Source organism: Bombina bombina, chromosome 2 (genome assembly GCF_027579735.1).
Source record: "Bombina bombina isolate aBomBom1 chromosome 2, aBomBom1.pri, whole genome shotgun sequence".
NCBI lineage: Eukaryota > Metazoa > Chordata > Amphibia > Anura > Bombinatoridae > Bombina > Bombina bombina.
In genome coordinates this window covers 271,187,931-271,208,820 of record NC_069500.1, presented here as the reverse complement: position 1 = coordinate 271,208,820, position 20,890 = coordinate 271,187,931, and the positions used below count along the sequence as shown (strand labels likewise).

Below are 20,890 nucleotides of genomic sequence, written 5' to 3'. Positions count from 1 at the left end.
AACATGTCATCTAATCACCAACAGTCTTTAGCAGTCAGTTTCAAAACAGTGTTAGATCTAAAATATGTCTACATTATATAATGCAATAAATTAATCCCAACTGATTAATCCTTGTATACAAAGTTATTTCACAGATAAAATCATATGTACATATATGCTATTGGAATAGCGATGAAAACCGCGTATGATGAAACAGAATAAAATAAGATAAATAACTGACACATCACATATGATAGATCAAAATTAGATGACACATTCATGCTGACATTAAAAAAGTTAATTTATACAATGTATAAACAAAGTAATACAATGTAACAGCTTCGTTGAATAATACAATGTAAACATTCCGTTAAAGCTGTCAGAAGCTGCCAGAAATAACCCACAACCTAAAAAATGATCAATAATAATAAAAATGATTAATGTGTGGACTTCAAATGAATGATGTACGAAAATGCCTATAAATGTGTGCACAAACTGCTATTCACAATTCTAATTCTAGTACCATATGTGTCTTACCTAAAGTATCTATTGATAATGAAAACTCCATGGAGTTGGATCTCTAAACGTGTGTGAGCTTATTGCTCACTTGATATGAGTAAGTGCCTATAAGTGTGTGCACAAACTGCTAAATGTGTGTGCACAAACTGCTGTACACAATTCTTATTCTAATTCGATAAGTGTCTTTACCAAAATTGTCTGTTAGAAACTCCATAAATGTGGATCTCTAATCGTGTGGGAGATTATTGCTCACTTTAAATGAATTGCGTGCGTAAGTGCCTATAAGTGTGGGCACAAACTGCTATATGTGTGTGCACAAACTGCTATTCAATATTCTAATTTTAATTCCTTATGTGTCTATCCCTAAATAATCTATTGAAGGTGAGAACTCCAAGAGGGTAAATCTCTAATCGTGTGTGAGTTTATTGCTCACTTCGAGGGGATTATGTATGTAAGTGCCTATAAGTGTGTGCACAAACTGCTGAATGTGTGTGCACAAACTGCTATTCTAATACTCATACCATATGTATCTATACATAAATTATCTGTTGGAAGTGAAAAACTCCATGGAAGAGGATCTCTAATCGTGAGTGAACTTATTTAAAAATAATTATATGTGTGAGTGCCTGTAAGTGTGTGCACAAACTACTGTATGTGTATGCACAAACTGCAATTAACAATTCTAGTTCTAATTCTGTATGTATCTTTACCTGATTTATCTATTGGAAGTGACAACTCCAGGGAGGTATATCTCTAATCGTTTGTGAGCTGATTGCTCACTTCATGGTAATAATGTAGGTAAATGCCTATAGGTTTGTGCACAAACTGCTATATGAGTGTGCACAAACTGCTATTCACAATTCTAATTCCATGTGTATCTATAGAAGTGTAAACCCCCTGGGGGTGGATCTCTGATCGTGTGTGAGCTTATTGCTCATGATATTTAAAAATTTGTATATGATGATATAAGTTGTCATATGTATTTAAAAATACAGCTGAATCAATAGTTTATTTAAACCCTGTGGGAAAGAGAGACTGGAACCTAAAGATCCAATAGCTTTCTCTCTGATGTAGCCTGGTTTAACTATTATATTGTTGGACTAGGGGGATTATTTTGAGGGGTGTGATGGAAAAGCTACAGTTACCCTTACAGTGTTCTAATGCATTATGTCGGGATACACTGTGTTTAAGGGGGCCTTTTTTGATGTTACAAAGATGTTCACTCCATCTGGTCCTGATCTTCCTACAGGTGCACCCCAAATACTGTACATCACATACACATGTTAAGACATAAACCACAAATTTAGCATCACACGTGATGTTTTGTTTGATAGTGAACGTCTCCCCAGTTGTAAATGAAGTAATTTCTGTCTTCCCATGTGTAATATGTGTACACATCAGACATCTCACCTTTCTGCATCTAAATGTACCTGGCCGATGATTATTGGTGAGATGACTAGGAATTATTTTTGAGGAAGACATTCTATTAGGTGGCCACTTGTGTCTTTTAGAAATCACTACCTTACTGGGTGCCAACTTTTGTTTCAGTGTAGGTGCCCTCCTATATACCATTTTCAGAATAGGCCAATGTCTATGTATGACTTGCCTAATTTCCTTATGATAGGAATTGAATTCTGTAATGAATAATGGGGCTGATGTAACACTGGTATTCATCTGTGAATCATCCCTAATGTCCTTGACTTGTAGTATGCTGACCCTATTTAAATTTTGGCTCTCTCATAGCCGTCCGTAATCAAACTTATGGGGAATCCCTTGTCTTTGAAATGATTTATTAAAATATTAGATTGTTCACTATATTTATCAAGGGAACTACAATTGCTGTGTATTCTAAACTGACTTTATGGAAGGTTAGTTTTCCACCCCTTTGGATGATTGCTGGAAAAATGTAAAAAGTTGTTACTGTCTACATCTTTAAAAAAAGTAGAAGACCCAACATTCCAACTCTCATCCCATTCTAGAATTACATCTAGAAATTCAATCTTACCAGGTTGTAGGTTATAAGTAAAGGAAAGTCCCATAGAGTTAGTATTCAAACTTTCCATAAAATCCACTGGCTTCTTCAATGGAACCCTGCCATATAAAGATAAGGTCATCAATATAACGGCCATAGAATACCAGGTTGCCCCTCCAGTTAGAGTAGTAAATATAAGTCTCTTAAAAAAAAAAACATAAAGAGATTTGCTAAACTGGGGGCAAACCTGGTACCCATGGTCGTCCCTTTAACCTGTAAATAAAATTTGTCAAAAAATTGGAAATAGTTATGAGACAATATAAAATATATGGATGCTAAAATGAACTCCTGTTGTGCTGTAGGTAAATATAAATCTTCTTCCAAAAATCTCCCAATGGCTTGTAGAACTAGTTCATGATCTATATTAGAGAAGAGTGCTCCTACATCACAGGATAACCAGTAGTAGTCATCCATTCTCTTAACCTCTGATAATGTATTAAGGAAGTCTGTAGTATCTTTTAAATACGATGGCAAGGTCTTTACATTACCCTGTAAGAAGAAATCTATGTACTCTGATAGTTTATCAGTGAGGCTATTAATGCCAGCAATTATGGGCCTGCCAGGGGGATTTTTTGGATTTTTGTGGATCTTGGGCAGGTGATAATAGTAAGGTGTGTTGGGGTGGTCAGCAGTCAGATAGTTAGTTTCTTTCTTTTTTATTTAAAGCTCCTCCAGAGTTCCAATAGATTTTTTAAGCAGTTTACAAAAGGCTTCCGTGGGATCACTTTTTCATTTTTTGTAATATACTTTATCTCCCACTATATTAATGGCTTTTTTTATGTATTCATCATAGTTCTGCAATACTATGCCCCCACCTTTATCCGCTTGGCAGATAACTAGATTATGGTTATATGAACCATGACTTAGCACTTTTAATGTGCTAAAAAGGAAATGAAACTCCAAAAATGTATTTCATGATTCAGATAGAGCACACAATTTTAAACAACTTTCCAATTTACTTCTATTGTCTAATTGCTTAGTTCTCTTGGTATCCTTTGTCAAAAAGCATACATAGGTAGGCTCAGGAACTGGTAGCTAGCTGCTAAATTGGGCTGCACATACATACCTCTTATCATTGGCTCACCAATGTGTTCAGTTAGCTCCCAGTAATGCATTGTTGCTCCTTCAATAAAGGATACCAAGGTGAATGAAGCAAAATTGATAAAAGAACTGAATTGGGAAGTTGGTTAAAATTGTATGCTCTATCTCAATCATGAAATACAAAAATTGGCTTTATGTCCCTTTAAATATAAGAACACATTCTAAGAAACAAACATTTTTTGATCAGGGCTACATTTTAAAATGAAATCCTATAAAACACAAAAAAGTCATAATCTCATCCTGCTTTTTGTAGCATTAGCTTTGTGCCCTGTCTTTCATAGACAACACAAAACATTGCTTATTTTACATTTTCCTGATCACTGGAATTCATGCTAATTAGCCTTGTGTATTCAACGTTCAAACACAATATGTGATCTATATAGTTTGATATTCTGCACTCAGATGTTTCGAACAAATGAGCAGAGATCTTCATTAGTATTTATTATCTCTGTCATGTTTGCAGGAGTGTTTTAATCCTTCCTTACGCTTGAGAATGTCTGATGTGTAATTTACACTTCAAAACAGCAGTAGTGCTGCATTTGCTTTTCACAGCATAGAAGTTGGGACGCTTTCAGATGCCTTTGTGAATTAACTCCACAGTAGGATTAAAACATATCTATGTGCATTTCAGAAACTGAAGTCTGCACAGTTAGAGGTGACAAGTGTCACTGTCATCTGGCATAGTGAAAATTCTGAGTAATTCATATCTCACCACTTTAGTTTTCATTAGCTCAGCAACCAGAACAGAGCTTTGCAGAAAACCAATTAATCTCAAATGATGTTGCACTTTTTTATAATAATAATTATAGCTGACAATCCTAAAGAAATTTCAAGGTAATATTAGTGTCTTTGAAAACAAAATAAATTAAATGCTGTCAGGTCTTAAGCAGCTGACTTGGTCTAGGTTTGCAGCAACCTGTACTTTGTGCAATGAATTGCAGATTGGGTCAAATATAAGCTAACACTTGAGGCTACACAAGTAGACTTATTTACTAGCATCTACAGAAAGTCGTTATAGGGACAGTGAACATAAAATACATTGTAGTCATTTTGTGTTTTATCTAAAATATAGCATTTCAAATCATATTATTGTTTTTTATTTTTATTTTGTAAAATGCATGGTCCATTGGTCCTGAGCTGAATAAACCAATGTATTCTTGGCTTTCAGTGGTGTGTTCCTCCTTACCAATAGAGCACAAGGAGTTATCAGACAGAGAACATTAGTAGGACGTACATAACTAATACTGCTGTATTAGCTGTAAATTAAGGATTTATACAGCAGCCAGTTAACATTTTTTGAGGAAAATATCGCCTAGATTTAGAGTTCTGCGTTAGCCGTCAAAAGCAGCATTAAGGGGTCCTAACGCTGCTGTTGGCCGCCCGCTGGTATTTAGAGTCAGGCAGGAAAGGGTCTAACGCTCACTTTCAAGCCGCAACTTTTCCATCCTGCAGATCCCCTTACGCCAATTGCGTATCCTATCTTTTCAATGGGATCTTCCTAACGCTGGTATTTAGAGTCTTGGCTGAAGTGAGCGGTAGACCCTCTACCGACAAGACTCCTAACGCCCATGGAAAGGCTGTAGTCAAGAGCTTTATGGGCTAACGCCGGTATATAAAGCTCTTAACTACAGTGCTCTAAAGTACACTAACAGCCATAAACTACCTATGTACCCCTAAACCAAGGTCCCCCCACATCGCCACCACTATAATAAATATTTTTAACCCCTAATCTGCCGACCGCACATCGCCGCCACCTACATTATCCCTATGAACCCCTAATCTGCTGCCCCTAACATCGCCGACACCTACATAATATTTATTAACCCCTAATCTGCCCCCCCCAACATCGCCGCTACCTTACCTATACTTATTAACCCCTAATCTGCTGACCGGACCTCGCCGCCACTATAATAAATGTATTAACCCCTAAACCGCTGCACTCCCGCCTCGCAAACACTATAATAAATAGTATTAACCCCTAATCTGCCCTCCCTAACATCGCCGCCACCTAACTTCAAGTATTAACCCCTAATCTGCCGATCGGACCTCGCCGCTACTATAATAAATGTATTAACCCCTAAAGCTAAGTCTAACCCTAACCCTAACACCCCCTATATTAAATATAATTTTAATCTAACGAAATAAATTAAATCTTATTGACTAAAGTTTTCCTATTTAAAACTAAATACTTACGTGTAAAATAAACCCTAATATAGCTACAATATAATGAATAATTATATTGTAGCTATTTTAGGATTTATATTTATTTTACAGGCAACTTTGTATTTATTTTAACTAGGTACAATAGCTATTAAATAGTTATTTACTATTTAATAGCTACCTAGTTAAAATAATTACAAAATTACCTGTAAAATAAATCCTAAGTTACAATTAAACCTAACACTACACTATCAATAAATTAATGAAATAAATTAACTACAATTACATACAATTTAATAAACTAAACTAAATTACACTACACTAGATTACAAAAAAATAAATAAAGATTACAAGAATATTAGGCTAATTACACCTACTCTAAGCCCCCTAATAAAAAAATAGCCCCCCAAAATAATAAAGGTCCCTACCCTATTCTAAATTAAAAAGCAATCAGCTCTTTTACCAGCCCTTAAAAGGGCTTTTTGTGGGGCATGCCCCAAAGTAATCAGCTCTTTTGCCTGTAAAAAAAAAACCAACCCCCCCAACATTAAAACCCACCACCCACATACCCCTACTCTAACCCAAACCCCCCTTAAATAAACCTAACACTACCCCCTGAAGATCTCCCTACCTTGAGTTGTCTTCACCCAGCCGGGCCAAAGTCTTCATCCGATGGGGCAGAAGAGGACATCTAGACCGGCAGAAGTCTTCATCCTATCCGGGCAGAAGAGGACATCCGGACCGGCAAACATCTTCATCCAAGCGGCATCTTCTATCTTCATCCATCTGGAGCGGAGCCATCTTTTTTCCAGCCGACGCGGATCCATCCTCTTCAACCGACGCCTACTCGCCGAATGAAGGTTCCTTTAAATGACGTCATCCAAGATGGCGTCCCTCGAATACAATCTTTCTCTATCTATCTATCTATCTATCTATCTTTCTATCTATCTATCTATCTATCTATCTATCTATCTATCTATACTGTATATATATGTGTGTATATATATATATATATATTCATATAGATATATATGTATAGATATATATTTTACCAAATAAATTATATATATATATATACATACATACATGCATACAGTTGTGCTCATAAGTTTACATACCCTGACAGAATTTATGATTTCTTGGCCATTTTTCAGAGAATATGAATGATAACACAAAAACTTTTTTTTCACTCATGGTTAGTGTTTGGCTGAAGCCATTTATTATTAATCAACTGTGTTTACTCTTTTTAAATCATAATGACAAAAGAAACTACCCAAATGACCCTGATCAAAAGTTTACATACCCTGGTGATTTTGGCCTTATAACATGCACACAAGTTGACACAAAGGGGTTTGAATGGCTATTAAAGGTAACCATCCTCACCTGTGATCTGTTTGCTTGTAATTAGTGTGTGTGTATAAAAGGTCAATGAGTTTCTGGACTCCTGACAGACCCTTGCATCTTTCATCCAGTGCTGAACATCTGGATATCTTTTTATATCCCTTTCCTGTTTTATACAGTTCAACTACCTTTTCCCGCAGATCCTTTGACAATTCTTTTGCTTTCCCCATGACTAATAATCCAGAAAATAATTTAAATCTACTATTAAAAATTACAAAAAACTAACAACTAAGTTACACAAAAAACAAACACTAAGTTACAAAAAAAAATAAACACTAAGTTACACAAAATAAAAGATAATTTATCAAATATTTAAACTAATTACACCTAATCTAAGAGCCCTATGAAAATAAAAAAGCCCCCCCCCCCCCCCCAAAATAAAAAAAACACTAGCCTAAACTAAACTGCCAATGGCCCTTAAAAGGAGAGAAATCAGCTCTTTTACCTGTAAATAAAAATACAAATACCCCCCCAACAGTAAAACTCACCACCCACACAACCCCCCCCCCCCACATAAAATTCTATCTAAAAAACCTAAGATCCGCCTGAAAAGGGCATTTGAATGGGCATTGCCCTTAAAAGGGTATTTATTTCTTTTTCCGCCCAAACCCTAAGCTAAAAATAAAACCCACCCAATAAACCCTTAAAAAAACCTAACACTAACCCCCTAAGATCCACTTAAAGTTTTTGAAGAACCGACATCCATCCTTAACGAAACGGCAAGAAGTCCTCAGCGAAGCCGGCAGAAGTCTTCATCGAAGCGTGCTGAAGTCTTCATCCAAGCCGGCAGAAGTCTTCATCCAGATGGCATCTTCTATCTTCATCCATCCGGCGCGGAGCGGCTCCATCTTCAAGACATCCGGCGCGGAGCATCCTCTTCAATCGACGTCTTCTGGAACAATGAAGTTTCCTTTAAATGATGTCATCCAAGATGGTGTCCCTTAGATTCCGATTGGCTGATAGAATTCTATCAGCCAATCGGAATTAAGGTTAATAAAATCCTATTGGCTGTTGCAATCAGCCAATAGGATTGAGCTTCCATTCTATTGGCTGATCCAATCAGCCAATATTATTGAGCTTGCATTCTATTGGCTGATTGGATCAGCCAATAGGATGAAAGCTCAATCCTATTGGCTGATTGCAACAACCAATAGGATTTTTTCAACCCAAATTCCAATTGGCTGATAGAATTCTATCAACCAATCAGAATCTAAGGGACGCCATCTTGGGTGACGTCATTTAAAGGGAAACTTCATTGTTCCAGAAGACGTCAAAAGAAGAGGATGCTCCGCGACGGATGTCTTGAAGATGGAGCCTCTCCACGCCGGATCAATGAAGATAGAAGATGCCATCTGGATGAAGACTTCTGCCGGCTTGGATGAAGACTTCGGCCCGCTTGGATGAAGACTTCTGCCGGCTTCGCTGAGGACTTCTTGCTGCTTCGTTGTGGCTGGATGTCGGGTCTTCAAAAACTGTAAGTGGATCTTCGGGGGTTAGTGTTAGTTTTTTTTAAGGGTTTATTGGGTGGATTTTAATTTTAGATTAGGGATTCGGGCAGAAAAACGCTAAATGCCCTTTTAAGGGCAATGCCCATCCAAATGCCCTTTTCAGGGCAATGGGGAGCTTAGGTTTTTTAGATAGAATTTTATTTGGGGGGGGGGGGGGTGGTTGTGTGGGTGGTGGGTTTTACTGTTGGGGGGTTGTTTGTATTTTTATTTACAGGTAAAAGAGCTGATTTCTTTGGGGCAATGCCCCGCAAAAGGCCCTTTTAAGGGCCATTGGTAGTTTATTGTAGGCTATGTTTTTTTTGGGGGGGGGGCTTTTTTATTGTCATAGGGCTCTTAGATTAGGTGTAATTAGTTTTAATATTTGATAAATTATTATTTTTTGTGTAACTTAGTGTTTTTTTTTATAACTTAGTGTTTGTTATTTTGTGTAACTTAGTTGTAATTTTTAATAGTAAATTTAAATTATTTGAATAGGGTTACGTTTTTAAATATGTAATTTAGTTAATTTAATTTGTAGATTGTTGAAGAGACTAATATAAACTAGCTCTAAATAGGGGGCGCTATAATAAGTGTATTAGGACAATGATAAATGAGTGTGTAAGCTCTAGACATCAACACAATATACAATAGATATATACATATAATATTCGAATGCTATATATGGACAAACCCATTTAGAAAGCAACAAAGTCCAATAAGATCTGTGTAGTTCAACCAAGGATAGGTGAAGACAATTGTTGTTTTGATCTGATGGCGATGATACAGTAATGCTGCAGTAGCTGGAGAGCGCCTCTCTTGTTTCTTTCATCTAATTTTATTTTTAGTTTAATGTAATTTTAGGGTAGATTAATTATTAGTTTAATATAGTTTAATGTAATTTTAGTATAACAGTTAGGGTAGATTAATTATTAGTTTATTATAGTTTAATGTAATTGTAGTATTATAGTTAGGGTAGATTAATTAATAGTTTAATATAGTTTAATGTAATTTTAGTATAACAGTTAGGGTAGGTTAATTAATAGTTTAATATAGTTTAATTTAAATCTAAAGGTAAGTTTAAATTTATTATAAGATAGGGATGATGTCATTTTAATTTACAGTTAGCGGGTTGTTAGGTTTAGGGGTTATTAGGTTAATTTAGTTTATGGTGATGTGGAGGGCTGGTGGTTTAGGGGTTAATAGGTTTAGTAAGTGGTAGTGATGTGGGAGGCCAGGGGTTTATGGGTTAATAACTTTTATTTAGTTGCGGTGGGGTCCGGGAGCGGCGGGATAGGGGTTAATAACATTATATAGGAGGCGGCGGGGTCTGGGAGCGGCAGGATAGGGGTTAATAACTTTATTTAGTTGCAGCAATGTCAGGGAGCGGTGGGATAGGGGTTAATACATTTTATTTAGGTGGCTGCAATGTTGGGGCGGCAGATTAGGGGTGTTTAGACTCAGGGCTTATGTTAGGGTGTTAGGTGTGAACATAACTTTTATTCTAGCATAGAAATCAATGGGATATCGGGCAGCAGCGAACATGAGCTTTCACTGCTTTCAGACTCCCATTGATTCCTATGGCATCCGCGGCCTCCAGGGCGGCGGATTGAAAAGCAGGTACGCTGGGCGGGAATAGTGGTGAGCGTACCAGTTAGTTATTTGATAAATCGCAAAAGTAGTCAGATAGTGCCGGATTTGTATTCGGAACATCTGTAATGACGTAAGCATCGATCTGTGTCGGACTGAGACCGGCGGATCATATGTTACGTCACAAATTTCAACTTTTGCCGGTCTGTAGGCTTTAATAAATAAGGCGAATTAGGCTCGCCACAATTACGCTGCAGAATTCCAGCGTATTTGCGGTTGATAGCTTGATAAATAGGCCTCTTGGAGAGGAGTCAACAAGGCCTATGATGAAAGGTACACCATTCCTACTGTGAAACACGGAAAACATCACTACCAAAGATATATTTAAAAATGAAAATAAGATTTTCTTCTACAGTATGCAAAGACCATAGGAATTTAAAGTATTTCATACTTCAGGTTTAGCGCAGTTGGTCTAATGCTTGTTGGGTTCAAGTGCAATCGATAACTGCTATTTTTTTACAGCGCCCCATAGAAGTCTATGGGGAGAAGTTAACGTGGTCACTGAAGTTATCGTGCATCGGTTTTTCACTCGCACGCCAACTCTTTACTTTTAATTTGTAATACGTGCGCTAATCCAGCTGAGATACATTTTTGCTTTGAGCAGATTACATGTGGGGTGCTAAATAACTTTTTTGCTCACTCGATAACAACTATCGTGTGAGAAAAAAAGGTATCTAGCACGCCACATGTAATCTGGCCCATTGGGGGAGCATCAATAATGTAAAAGTTAATTCTCTAACGCAGAGCTTTCCAAACTTTTCATGTTGGTGACACACTTTTTAGACCTACATCATTTCGCGACACGGTAATTAATTCAGTTGTACTAGCAAAAAGGAGGTTAAACTAACTTGTTTTAAAATATACGGACACATACATAAATTATATAATAATAATAATATGTATTTACAAGTAACAGTATGTATGTGCAAGAATTAAAAAAAAAGTTTAATAACACCAATAGCTACTTACTATTTTAATGGGATGTATGAGGTTGATGGGATGAAAACAATTTCTGAATATTTGGTGGAATATTAGATAAAGATACTCCCATTTCATCATCAACCATTTTTAAGCTTCCACTTCCTATCCATATATCAAGAGCAGGAGCAGCAATGCACTACTGGGAGCTAGCTGCAAAAAAAAAAACCTCTGACCAGCTCATCGTTTAAACTGCCGCCCTCAGAGCTCCGTGAGCCCTACTGACTACTGCCCATGCTGCAAACACACTGCTGCCCCACTCACTGACTACACATGCAGTCACAAGCCAATTAAGGAGACTACATGTGCAGTCAGGAGCCAATGTGCCGCAAAAGCCGCCAATGGGAATAGTTTCAGTTCCCACTGAGCTGCGCCAATTGGTTAAGATGATCTGTGACACACTAGGTATCAATCGTGTCAACCATGTGATATGCATAGCAGGCAGGCGGAAAGTCAGAAACCAAAAAAAAATGTAAAAAAAAAATTAAATTTAAAAAATATTGGGCTGAAGCAGGGACACACCTACACACTGCTGCCGACACACTAGTGTGTCCCGACACACAGTTTGGAAAGCACTGCTCTAACGGCTAGATTTAGAGTTCTGCGGCCAAAGGGGTGCGTTAGCTACGCATGCTTTTTTTCCCCCGCACCTTTTAAATACCGTTGGTATTTACAGTTCACAGAATGGCTGCTTTAGGCTCCAAAAAAGGGAGCGTAGAGCATATTTACCGCCACTTCAACTCTCGATACCAGCTGTGCTTACGGACGCGGCCAGCTTCAAAAACGTGCTCGTGCACGATTCCCCCATAGAAAACAATGGGGCCGTTTGAGCTGAAAAAAAGCAGCGTTAAGCTCCTAACGCAGCCCCATTGTTTCCTATGGGGAAACACTTCCTAAGTCTGCACCTAACACCCTAACATGAACCCCCGAGTCTAAACACCCCTAACCTTACACTTATTAACCCTTAATCTGCCGCCCCCGCTATCGCTGACCCCTGCATATTATTATTAACCCCTAATCTGCCGCTCCATACACCGCCGCAATCTACATTATACCTATGTACCCCTAATCTGCTGCCCCTAACACCGCCGACCCCTATATTATATTTATTAACCCCTAATCTGCTGCCCCCGCTATCGCTGACCCCTGCATATTATTATTAACCCCTAATCTGCCGCTCCGTACACCGCCGCAACCTACATTATACCTATGTCCCCCTAATCTGCTGCCCCTAACACCGCCGACCCCTATATTATATTTATTAACCCCTAATCTGCCGCCCCCGCTATCGTTGACCCCTGCATATTATTATTAACCCCTAATATGCTGCTCCGTACACCGCCGCAACCTACATTATACCTATGTACCCCTAATCTGCTGCCCCTAACACCGCCGACCCCTATATTATATTTATTAACCCCTAATCTGCCGCCCCCAACATCGCCTCCACCTACCTACAATAATTAACCCCTAATCTGCCGACCGGATCTCACCGCTACTCTAATAAATGTATTAACCCCTAAAGCTAAGTCTAACCCTAACACTAACACCCCACTAAATTAAATATAATTTAAATCTAACGAAATAAATTAACTCTTATTAAATAAATTATTCCTATTTAAAGCTAAATACTTACCTGTAAAATAAACCCTAATATAGCTATAATATAAATTATTATTATATTGTAGCTATTTTAGGATTAATATTTATTTTACAGGCAACTTTGTATTTATTTTAACCAGATACAATAGCTATTAAATAGTTATTTGCTATTTAATAGCTACCTAGTTAAAATAATTACAAAATTACCTGTAAAATAAATCCTAACCTAAGTTACAATTAAACCTAACACTACACTAGCAATAAATTAATTAAATAAAATACCTACAATTATCTACAATTAAACCTAACACTACACTATCAATAAATTAATTAAATAAAATACCTACAATTAAACTAACTAAAGTACAAAAAATAAAAAAGAACTAAGTTACAAAAAATAAAAAAATATTTACAAACATTAGAAAAATATTACAACAATTTTAAACTAATTACACCTACTCTAAGGCCCCTAATAAAAGACCCCCAAAATAAAAAAATGCCCTACCCTATTCTAAAATTAAAATAGAAAAGCTCTTTTACCTTACCAGCCCTGAAAAGGGCCCTTTGAGGGGCATGCCCCAAAGAATTCAGCTCTTTTGCCTGTAAAAAAAAACATACAATACCCCCCCCAACATTACAACCACCCACATACCCCTAATCTAACCCAAACCCCCCTTAAATAAACCTAACACTAAGCCCCTGAAGATCTCCCTACCTTGTCTTCACCACACCGGGTTCACCGATCGATCCAGAAGAGCCTCCGATGTCTTGATCCAAGCCCAAGCGGGGGGCTGAAGATGTCCATGATCCGGCTGAAGTCTTCATCCAAGCGGGAGCTAAAGAGGTCCATGATCCGACTGAAGTCTTCTATCAAGCGGCATCTTCAATCTTCTTTCTTCCGGATCCATGTAGTTCATCCCGCCGACGCGGAACATCCATCTTCACCGACGACTTCCCGACGAATGACGGTTCCTTTAAGGGACGTCATCCAAGATGGCGTCCGTCGAATTCTGATTGGCTGATAGGATTCTATCAGCCAATCGGAATTAAGGTAGGAAAATTCTGATTGGCTGATGGAATCAGCCAATCAGATTCAAGTTCAATCCGATTGGCTGATCCGATCAGCCAATCAGATTGAGCTCGCATTCTATTGGCTGATCGGAACAGCCAATAGAATGCGATCTCAATCTGATTGGCTGATTCCATCAGCCAATCGGATTGAACTTGAATCTGATTGGCTGATTGCATCAGCCAATCAGAATTTGCCTACCTTAATTCCGATTGGCTGATAGAATCCTATCAGCCAATCGGAATTCGAGGGACGCCATCTTGGATGACGTCCCTTAAAGGAACCTTCATTCGTCGTCTAGTCGTCGGAAGAAGAGGATGGATCCGCGCTGGAGGTCTTGAAGATCAGCCGGTCGTCATCGGATGGAAGAACATAGAAGATGCGGCTTGGATGCAGATGTTTGCCGGTCCGGATGTCCTCTTCTGCCCGCTTGGATCAAGACTTCAGCCGGAGGATGGATGTCTTCAGCCCCCCGCTTGGGCTTGGATCAAGACATCGGAGCCTGGACGGATCGCTGATACCCGGTGTGGTGAAGATAAGGTAGGAAGATCTTCAGGGGCTTAGTGTTAGGTTTATTTAAGGGGGTTTGGGTTAGATTAGGGGTATGTGGGTGGTGGGTTGTAATGTTGGGGCGGGGGTATTGTATGTTTTTTTTCCAGGCAAAAGAGCTGAATTCTTTGGGGCATGCCCCGCAAATGGCCCTTTTAAGGGCTGGTAAGGTAAAAGAGCTTTTCTATTTTAATTTTAGAATAGGGTAGGGCATTTTTTTTATTTTCGGGGTCTTTGTTATTTTATTAGGGGGCTTAGAGTAGGTGTAATTAGTTTAAAATTGTTGTAATATTTTTCTAATGTTTGTAAATATTTTTTTATTTTTTGTAACTTAGTTCTTTTTTATTTTTTGTACTTTAGTTAGTTTATTTAATTGTATTTATTTGTAGGTATTGTATTTAATTAATTTATTGATAGTGTAGTGTTAGGTTTAATTGTAGATAATTGTAGGTATTTTATTTAATTAATTTATTGATAGTGTAGTGTTAGGTTTAATTGTAACTTAGGTTAGGATTTATTTTACAGGTAATTTTGTAATTATTTTAACTAGGTAGCTATTAAATAGTTATTAACTATTTAATAGCTATTGTACCTGGTTAAAATAATTACAAAGTTGCCTGTAAAATAAATATTAATCCTAAAATAGCTACAATATAATTATAATTTATATTGTAGCTATATTAGGGTTTATTTTACAGGTAAGTATTTAGCTTTAAATAGGAATAATTTATTTAACCCCTTAATGACCGGACCATTTTTCAATTTTCTTACCCTTAATGACAATGGCTATTTTTACATTTCTGCAGTGTTTGTGTTTAGCTGTAATTTTCCTCTTACTCGTTTACTGTACCCACACATATTATATACCGTTTTTCTCGCCATTAAATGGACTTTCTAAAGATACCATTATTTTCATCATGTCTTATAATTTACTAAAAAAAAAATAATAAAATATGAGGAAAAAATGGAAAAAAACACACTTTTTCTAACTTTGACCCCCAAAATATGTTACACATCTACAATCACCAAAAAACACCCATTCTAAATAGTTTCTAAATTTTGTCCTGAATTTAGAAATACCCAATGTTTACATGTTCTTTGCTTTTTTTGCAATTTATGGGGCAATAAATACAAGTAGCACTTCGCTATTTCCAAACCACTTTTTTTCAAAATTAGCGCTAGTTACATTGGAACCCTGATATCTGTCAAGAATACCTGAATATCCCTTGACATGTATATATTTTTTTTTAGAAGACAACCCAAAGTATTGATCTAGGCCCATTTTGGTATATTTCATGCCACCATTTCACCGCCAAATGCGATAAAAAAAAAAAAAAGTTTACAAACAGCTTCTGCAATTATGGCACAAATGGTTGTAAATGCTTCTCTGGGATCCCCTTTTTTCAGAAATAGCAGACTTCTATGGCTTTTGGGTTGCTTTTTGGTAATTAGAAGGCCGCTAAATGCCGCTGCGCACCACACGTGTTTTATGCCCAGGAGTGAAGGGGTTAATTAGGGAGCTTGTAGGGAGCTTGTAGGGTTAATTTTATCTTTAGTGTAGTGTAGTAGACAACCCCAAGTATTGATCTAGGCCCATTTTGGTATATTTTATGCCACCATTTCACCGCCAAATGCGAGCAAATAAAAAAAAAACTTAACATTTTTCACAATTTTAGGTTTCTCACTGAAATTATTTACAAACAGCTTGTGCAATTATGGCAGAAATTGTTGTAAAAGCTTCTCTGGGATCCCCTTTGTTCAGAAATAACATACTTATATGGCTTTGGCGTTGCTTTTTGGTAATTAGAAGGCCGCTAAATGCTGCTGCGCACCACACGTTAATTATGCCCAGCAGTGAAGGGGTTAAATTAGGTAGCTTGTAGGGAGCTTGCAGGGTTAATTTTAGAGATCAGCCTCCCACCTGACACATCCCACCCCCTGATCCCTCCCAAACAGCTCTCTTCCCTCCCCCACCCCACAATTGTTCCCGCCATCTTAAGTACTGGCAGAAAGTCTGCCAGTACTAAATAAAAGAGGTTTTTTTTTTTAAAATAAAAATAATAAAGTATTTTAGCTGTGATGGACCCCTGCCTTAGCCCCAACCTCCCTGATCCCCCCTCCAGCTCTCTAACCCTCTCCCCTACCTAATTACCACCATCTTGGGTACTGGCAGCTGTCTGCCAGTACCCAGTTTGGCCCCAAAAAAAACCCAAAAAGTATTTTTATTTTATTTTTACTTAAAAAACTATTTCTGTAGTGTAGCAGCCCCCCACAATACCCCCACCCCCTCCCAGATCCTTTTATATATATTTTTTTTTTAAAAATCCCTTTTTTTTCCCCTTTCTGCATCATTCATTGGTGTCAGTGTGGCTAATGGGTGCACGTGCACGCGTGCACGCGCACGCGCACATGCATGCTCACGTGCACACACGCGCATCGTGCACGCACGCGCGCATCGTGCACGCACGCGCGCATCGTGCACGCGCACACGCACCCTCACACCCGGGACTATCGCTACAGGTGCAGAGAGGGCCACAGAGTGGCTCTCTCTGCATCGGGGGCTTGTAAAGTGGTATTGCTGGATGCCTCCATATCGAGGCATCACTGCAATACCCTCAGAGCTGCTGGAAGCATTTGTGATCGCTTCCAGCACTCTGTTAGACAACTGACGTACCAGGTACGTCCATTGTCATTAACTGCTTGTTAATGCATGACGTACCTGGTACGTCAGTTGTCATTAAGGGGTTAATAAGAGTTAATTTATTTCGTTAGATTTAAATTATATTTAACTTAGGGGGGTGTTAGGGTTAGACTTAGCTTTAGGGGTTAATACATTTATTATAGTAGCGGTGAGATCCGGTTAGCAGATTAGGGGTTAATTATTGTAGGTAGGTGGAGGCGACGTTGGGGGCGGCAGATTAGGGGTTAATAATATATAATATAGGGGTCGGCGGTGTTAGGGGCAGCAGATTAGGGGTACATAGGGATAATGTAGGTTGCTACGGTGTACGGAGCGGCAGATTAGGGATTAATAATAATATGCAGGGGTCAGCGATAGCGGGGGCGGCAGATTAGGGGTTAATAAATATAATATAGGGGTCGGCGGTATTAGGGGCAGATATGGGGTACATAGGGATAACGTAGGTGGCGGCGGTGTGCGGTCGACAGATTAGGGGTTAAAAATTTTTAATAGAGTGGCGGCGATGTGGGGGGACCTCTGTTTAGGGGTACATAGGTAGTTTATGGGTGTTAGTGTACTTTAGAGCACAGTAGTTAAGAGCTTTATAAACCGGCGTTAGCTCAGAAAGCTCTTAACTACTGACTTTTTTCTGCGGCTGGAGTCTTGTCGTTAGATTTCTAACGCTCACTTCAGCCACGACTCTAAATACCGGCGTTAGAAAGATCCCATTGAAAAGATAGGATACGCAAATGGCGTAGGGGGATCTGCGGTATGGAAAAGTCGCGGCTGCAAAGTGAGCGTTAGACCCTTTCCTGACTGACTCCAAATACCAGCGGTAGCCCAAAACCAGCATTAGGAGCCTCTAACGCTGGTTTTGACGGCTACCGCCAAACTCTAAATCTAGCTGTATCAAATTAGGGCTTGCAATTGACTCACATAAATTGTAAGCATCTTGCTATTGGTAAGTTATTGCTATTCACTGTATCCTTCAACCAGTTGTACACGTACCTTTACAGGAAATAATTTTCTATTTATGAGATAACCAAACCAGCAAAGCAACTGAAAGGGTCACAACGAACTCTGTGTTAAGGAAAAGATTTATGAGGAGTATTTTACACAAAAGCTTAATGCGAGCTTCTAGATTGTTTTCAAGCTAAAAGAGCCCATCCCATATATATCTCCTGGTTAAGTATAATGAAGGCTCAAGTTTCTGTCGCCCATATCTATTTTCTTTTTTACTGACTTCGCACTTAAAAGGTTCTAACAGTTAGGGGTAGTTTAAAAAAAAAAAAAGTTTAGTTAAGTTTTAGCTTTTTATTTTTGTCCTTATATGAATTGCACATTAGCTATGGTGCATATGGCTGTAATTTATTCAAACATCTAGAGACAAATCTTTTTTTTTTAGCCTTTATATACAATATCTTTGTGCTCAGATGCAGAATCTAAAGTGAGAAGCCTGGAATCTTAGCGAATAACCTTGAATGAATGATGAGTTCAGCAAAAGTATAGAACCTTCCAACTAACCTAGCAATTTATAGAATCCGGCCGGCTCGACAATGCAGCTTCATCAGCAAAGCGTGAGAAGCTTCAAAGAAATGTGTTCAGCCGTGTCTTGTGCTTTTTTGCCCTAAGCTGTATTTTGATTTTTACTATGAGAATTGTCAGTCTACAAAGATCAGATCAATGTATTATAATAAAATAATTTACTATTGTCTGTCAAAAGCCAAAAAAAAAGTTCAAGCTAAAATGTATCTTTTTTCTTGTTGTTGAAGGCTCAAACAATGCAGACTTGGTAAATCCAACTATGGGAAATGGAGAAAATGAAGGAACCACCAAAATTATTGCACCATCTCCAATTAAGAGGTAATATTTGTAGGAAATGTGCATAAGTAAAGGGAAAATCTCCTCTAAAGAAATAATTGACTATTATATACTTTATTAGCAGCTTTTTAAAGGGACAGTAAAGTCCAAATTTTTTTTTCCCAGGATTTATATAGGGCATGCAATTTTAAACAACTTCCCAATTTACTTTTATCACCAATTTTGCTTTGTTCTCTTGGTATTCTTAGATGAAAGCTAAACCTAGGAGGTTCATATGCTAATGTCTTAGACCTTGAAGACTGCCTCTAATCTGAATACATTTTGACCACTAGAGGGCATTAGTTCACATGTTTCATATAGATAATTGAGCTCATGCACATAAAGTGACCTAGGAGTGAGCACTGATTGGCTAAACTGCATGTCTGTCAAAAGAACTGAAATAAGGGGGCAGTCAGCAGAAGCTTAGATACAAGATAATTACAGAGGTAAAACGTGTATTATTATAACTGTGTTGGTTATGCAAAACTGGGGAATGGGTAATAAAGGGATTATCTTTCTTTTTAAACAACAAAATTCTGGTGTTGACTGTCCCTTTAATACTTGAATGCCATGGCTGTACAGTCTGCTTTTATTTTCTCAGAGTTGCTTCCTTTACTCAGCCATATGTGTTGGGAGTGACAGCCAATCATATTGACTAGTTAAGTATGACTGCACATGACACATCGTTCATAAGCTTTAGAAAAATACCTAGGTAGGCTGCGTGCACATGTCTCAATAACACAAGAATGCAATAATGATTTTCATATAAAAAGTCTACACACACTTCCAAAATTGCAGGTGTTTGAACTGTAAGGACAGAAATAAGAATATAAATGTCAGACTTTATTCAAGATAAAAAAAAATCCAGAGAAAAAATGTTTTGTTTATTATTAGGAAGATTTTAAATAATAAAAAAGACAACACCCTAATTGCATAGGTCTATACATTCTTTCATAATGGGGACTCTAGCTGTGATCACATTTAACCAGTCACATTCTAAATCATGTTTGTAGGTAAATAACATATATCTGCCATCAATTAAAGTGATTCTGATTGAATCCAGATTAGTCACGTCAGCTGTTGCTGTAATATTTGCTTTTAATGCTTGGGGTTGCTTCCTACTGGGAGAATCATGGTTCGCAAACAGTTGCCAAAGAAACTGCAAGAGCTAATTGACGAATAGTACCAATCATGAGAGGGAAATAAGAACATTGAAGGAACTGGATGTATCACGGAGCACTGTCAATATCATCATCAGTAAGTGGATAAAATGTGGAACAGAGACATTGCAAGGATGAGGACGACCTTGTAACAGCAATACTGAAGCAGTAACAGGAATTTCTGCTAGGCACCGATCAATACATGCATGTGACCACCATCTCTCAGATTTTGCACATATGTAGGCTGTGGGGTAGAGTGGCAAGACGGGAACTCTTTCTTACAAAAAATGAACATCCATGCCAATCTAAATTGTGCCAAAAGATTCATTAAGTCACCCCAAACCATGTAAGAAAGTGTGCAATGGTCTGATGAGACAAATGTTAACATTTTAGTCTAAATTGTGTAAGAAATGTTTAGCGCAAAGACAATAAAGCTCATTATCTTAGGGATGCCATACTGACTTTGTAATACGTGGTGGTAGCATCATGCTTTGTGGCTGCTTCTCTTCAGCTGGGTCAGGAGCTCTTGTCAAGACAAATAGGTTAATGAATAGTTACAAATATCAAGATATTTTGACATAAAAACCTCCTGGCCTCTTTCAGAAAGATGAAGAGGAATTTCAAATTCCAACATGACAGTGAACTAGAGCACACATCTTGGTTGAA

At 38.0% G+C, this 20,890-nt stretch overlaps 1 protein-coding gene across 2 annotated transcripts in view; it reads left to right on the top strand.

Annotated features, from left to right (window-relative positions):
* The window catches only part of EPB41L4A (erythrocyte membrane protein band 4.1 like 4A), a 635,814-nt gene that overhangs the window by 507,845 nt on the left and 107,079 nt on the right, over positions 1-20,890 (top strand). For both annotated transcript variants that reach the window (XM_053701541.1, XM_053701542.1), the window contains exon 13: positions 18,977-19,067. In XM_053701541.1, coding sequence (XP_053557516.1) covers positions 18,977-19,067 — 91 coding nt within the window. The remainder of the gene's footprint in view (positions 1-18,976; positions 19,068-20,890) is intronic.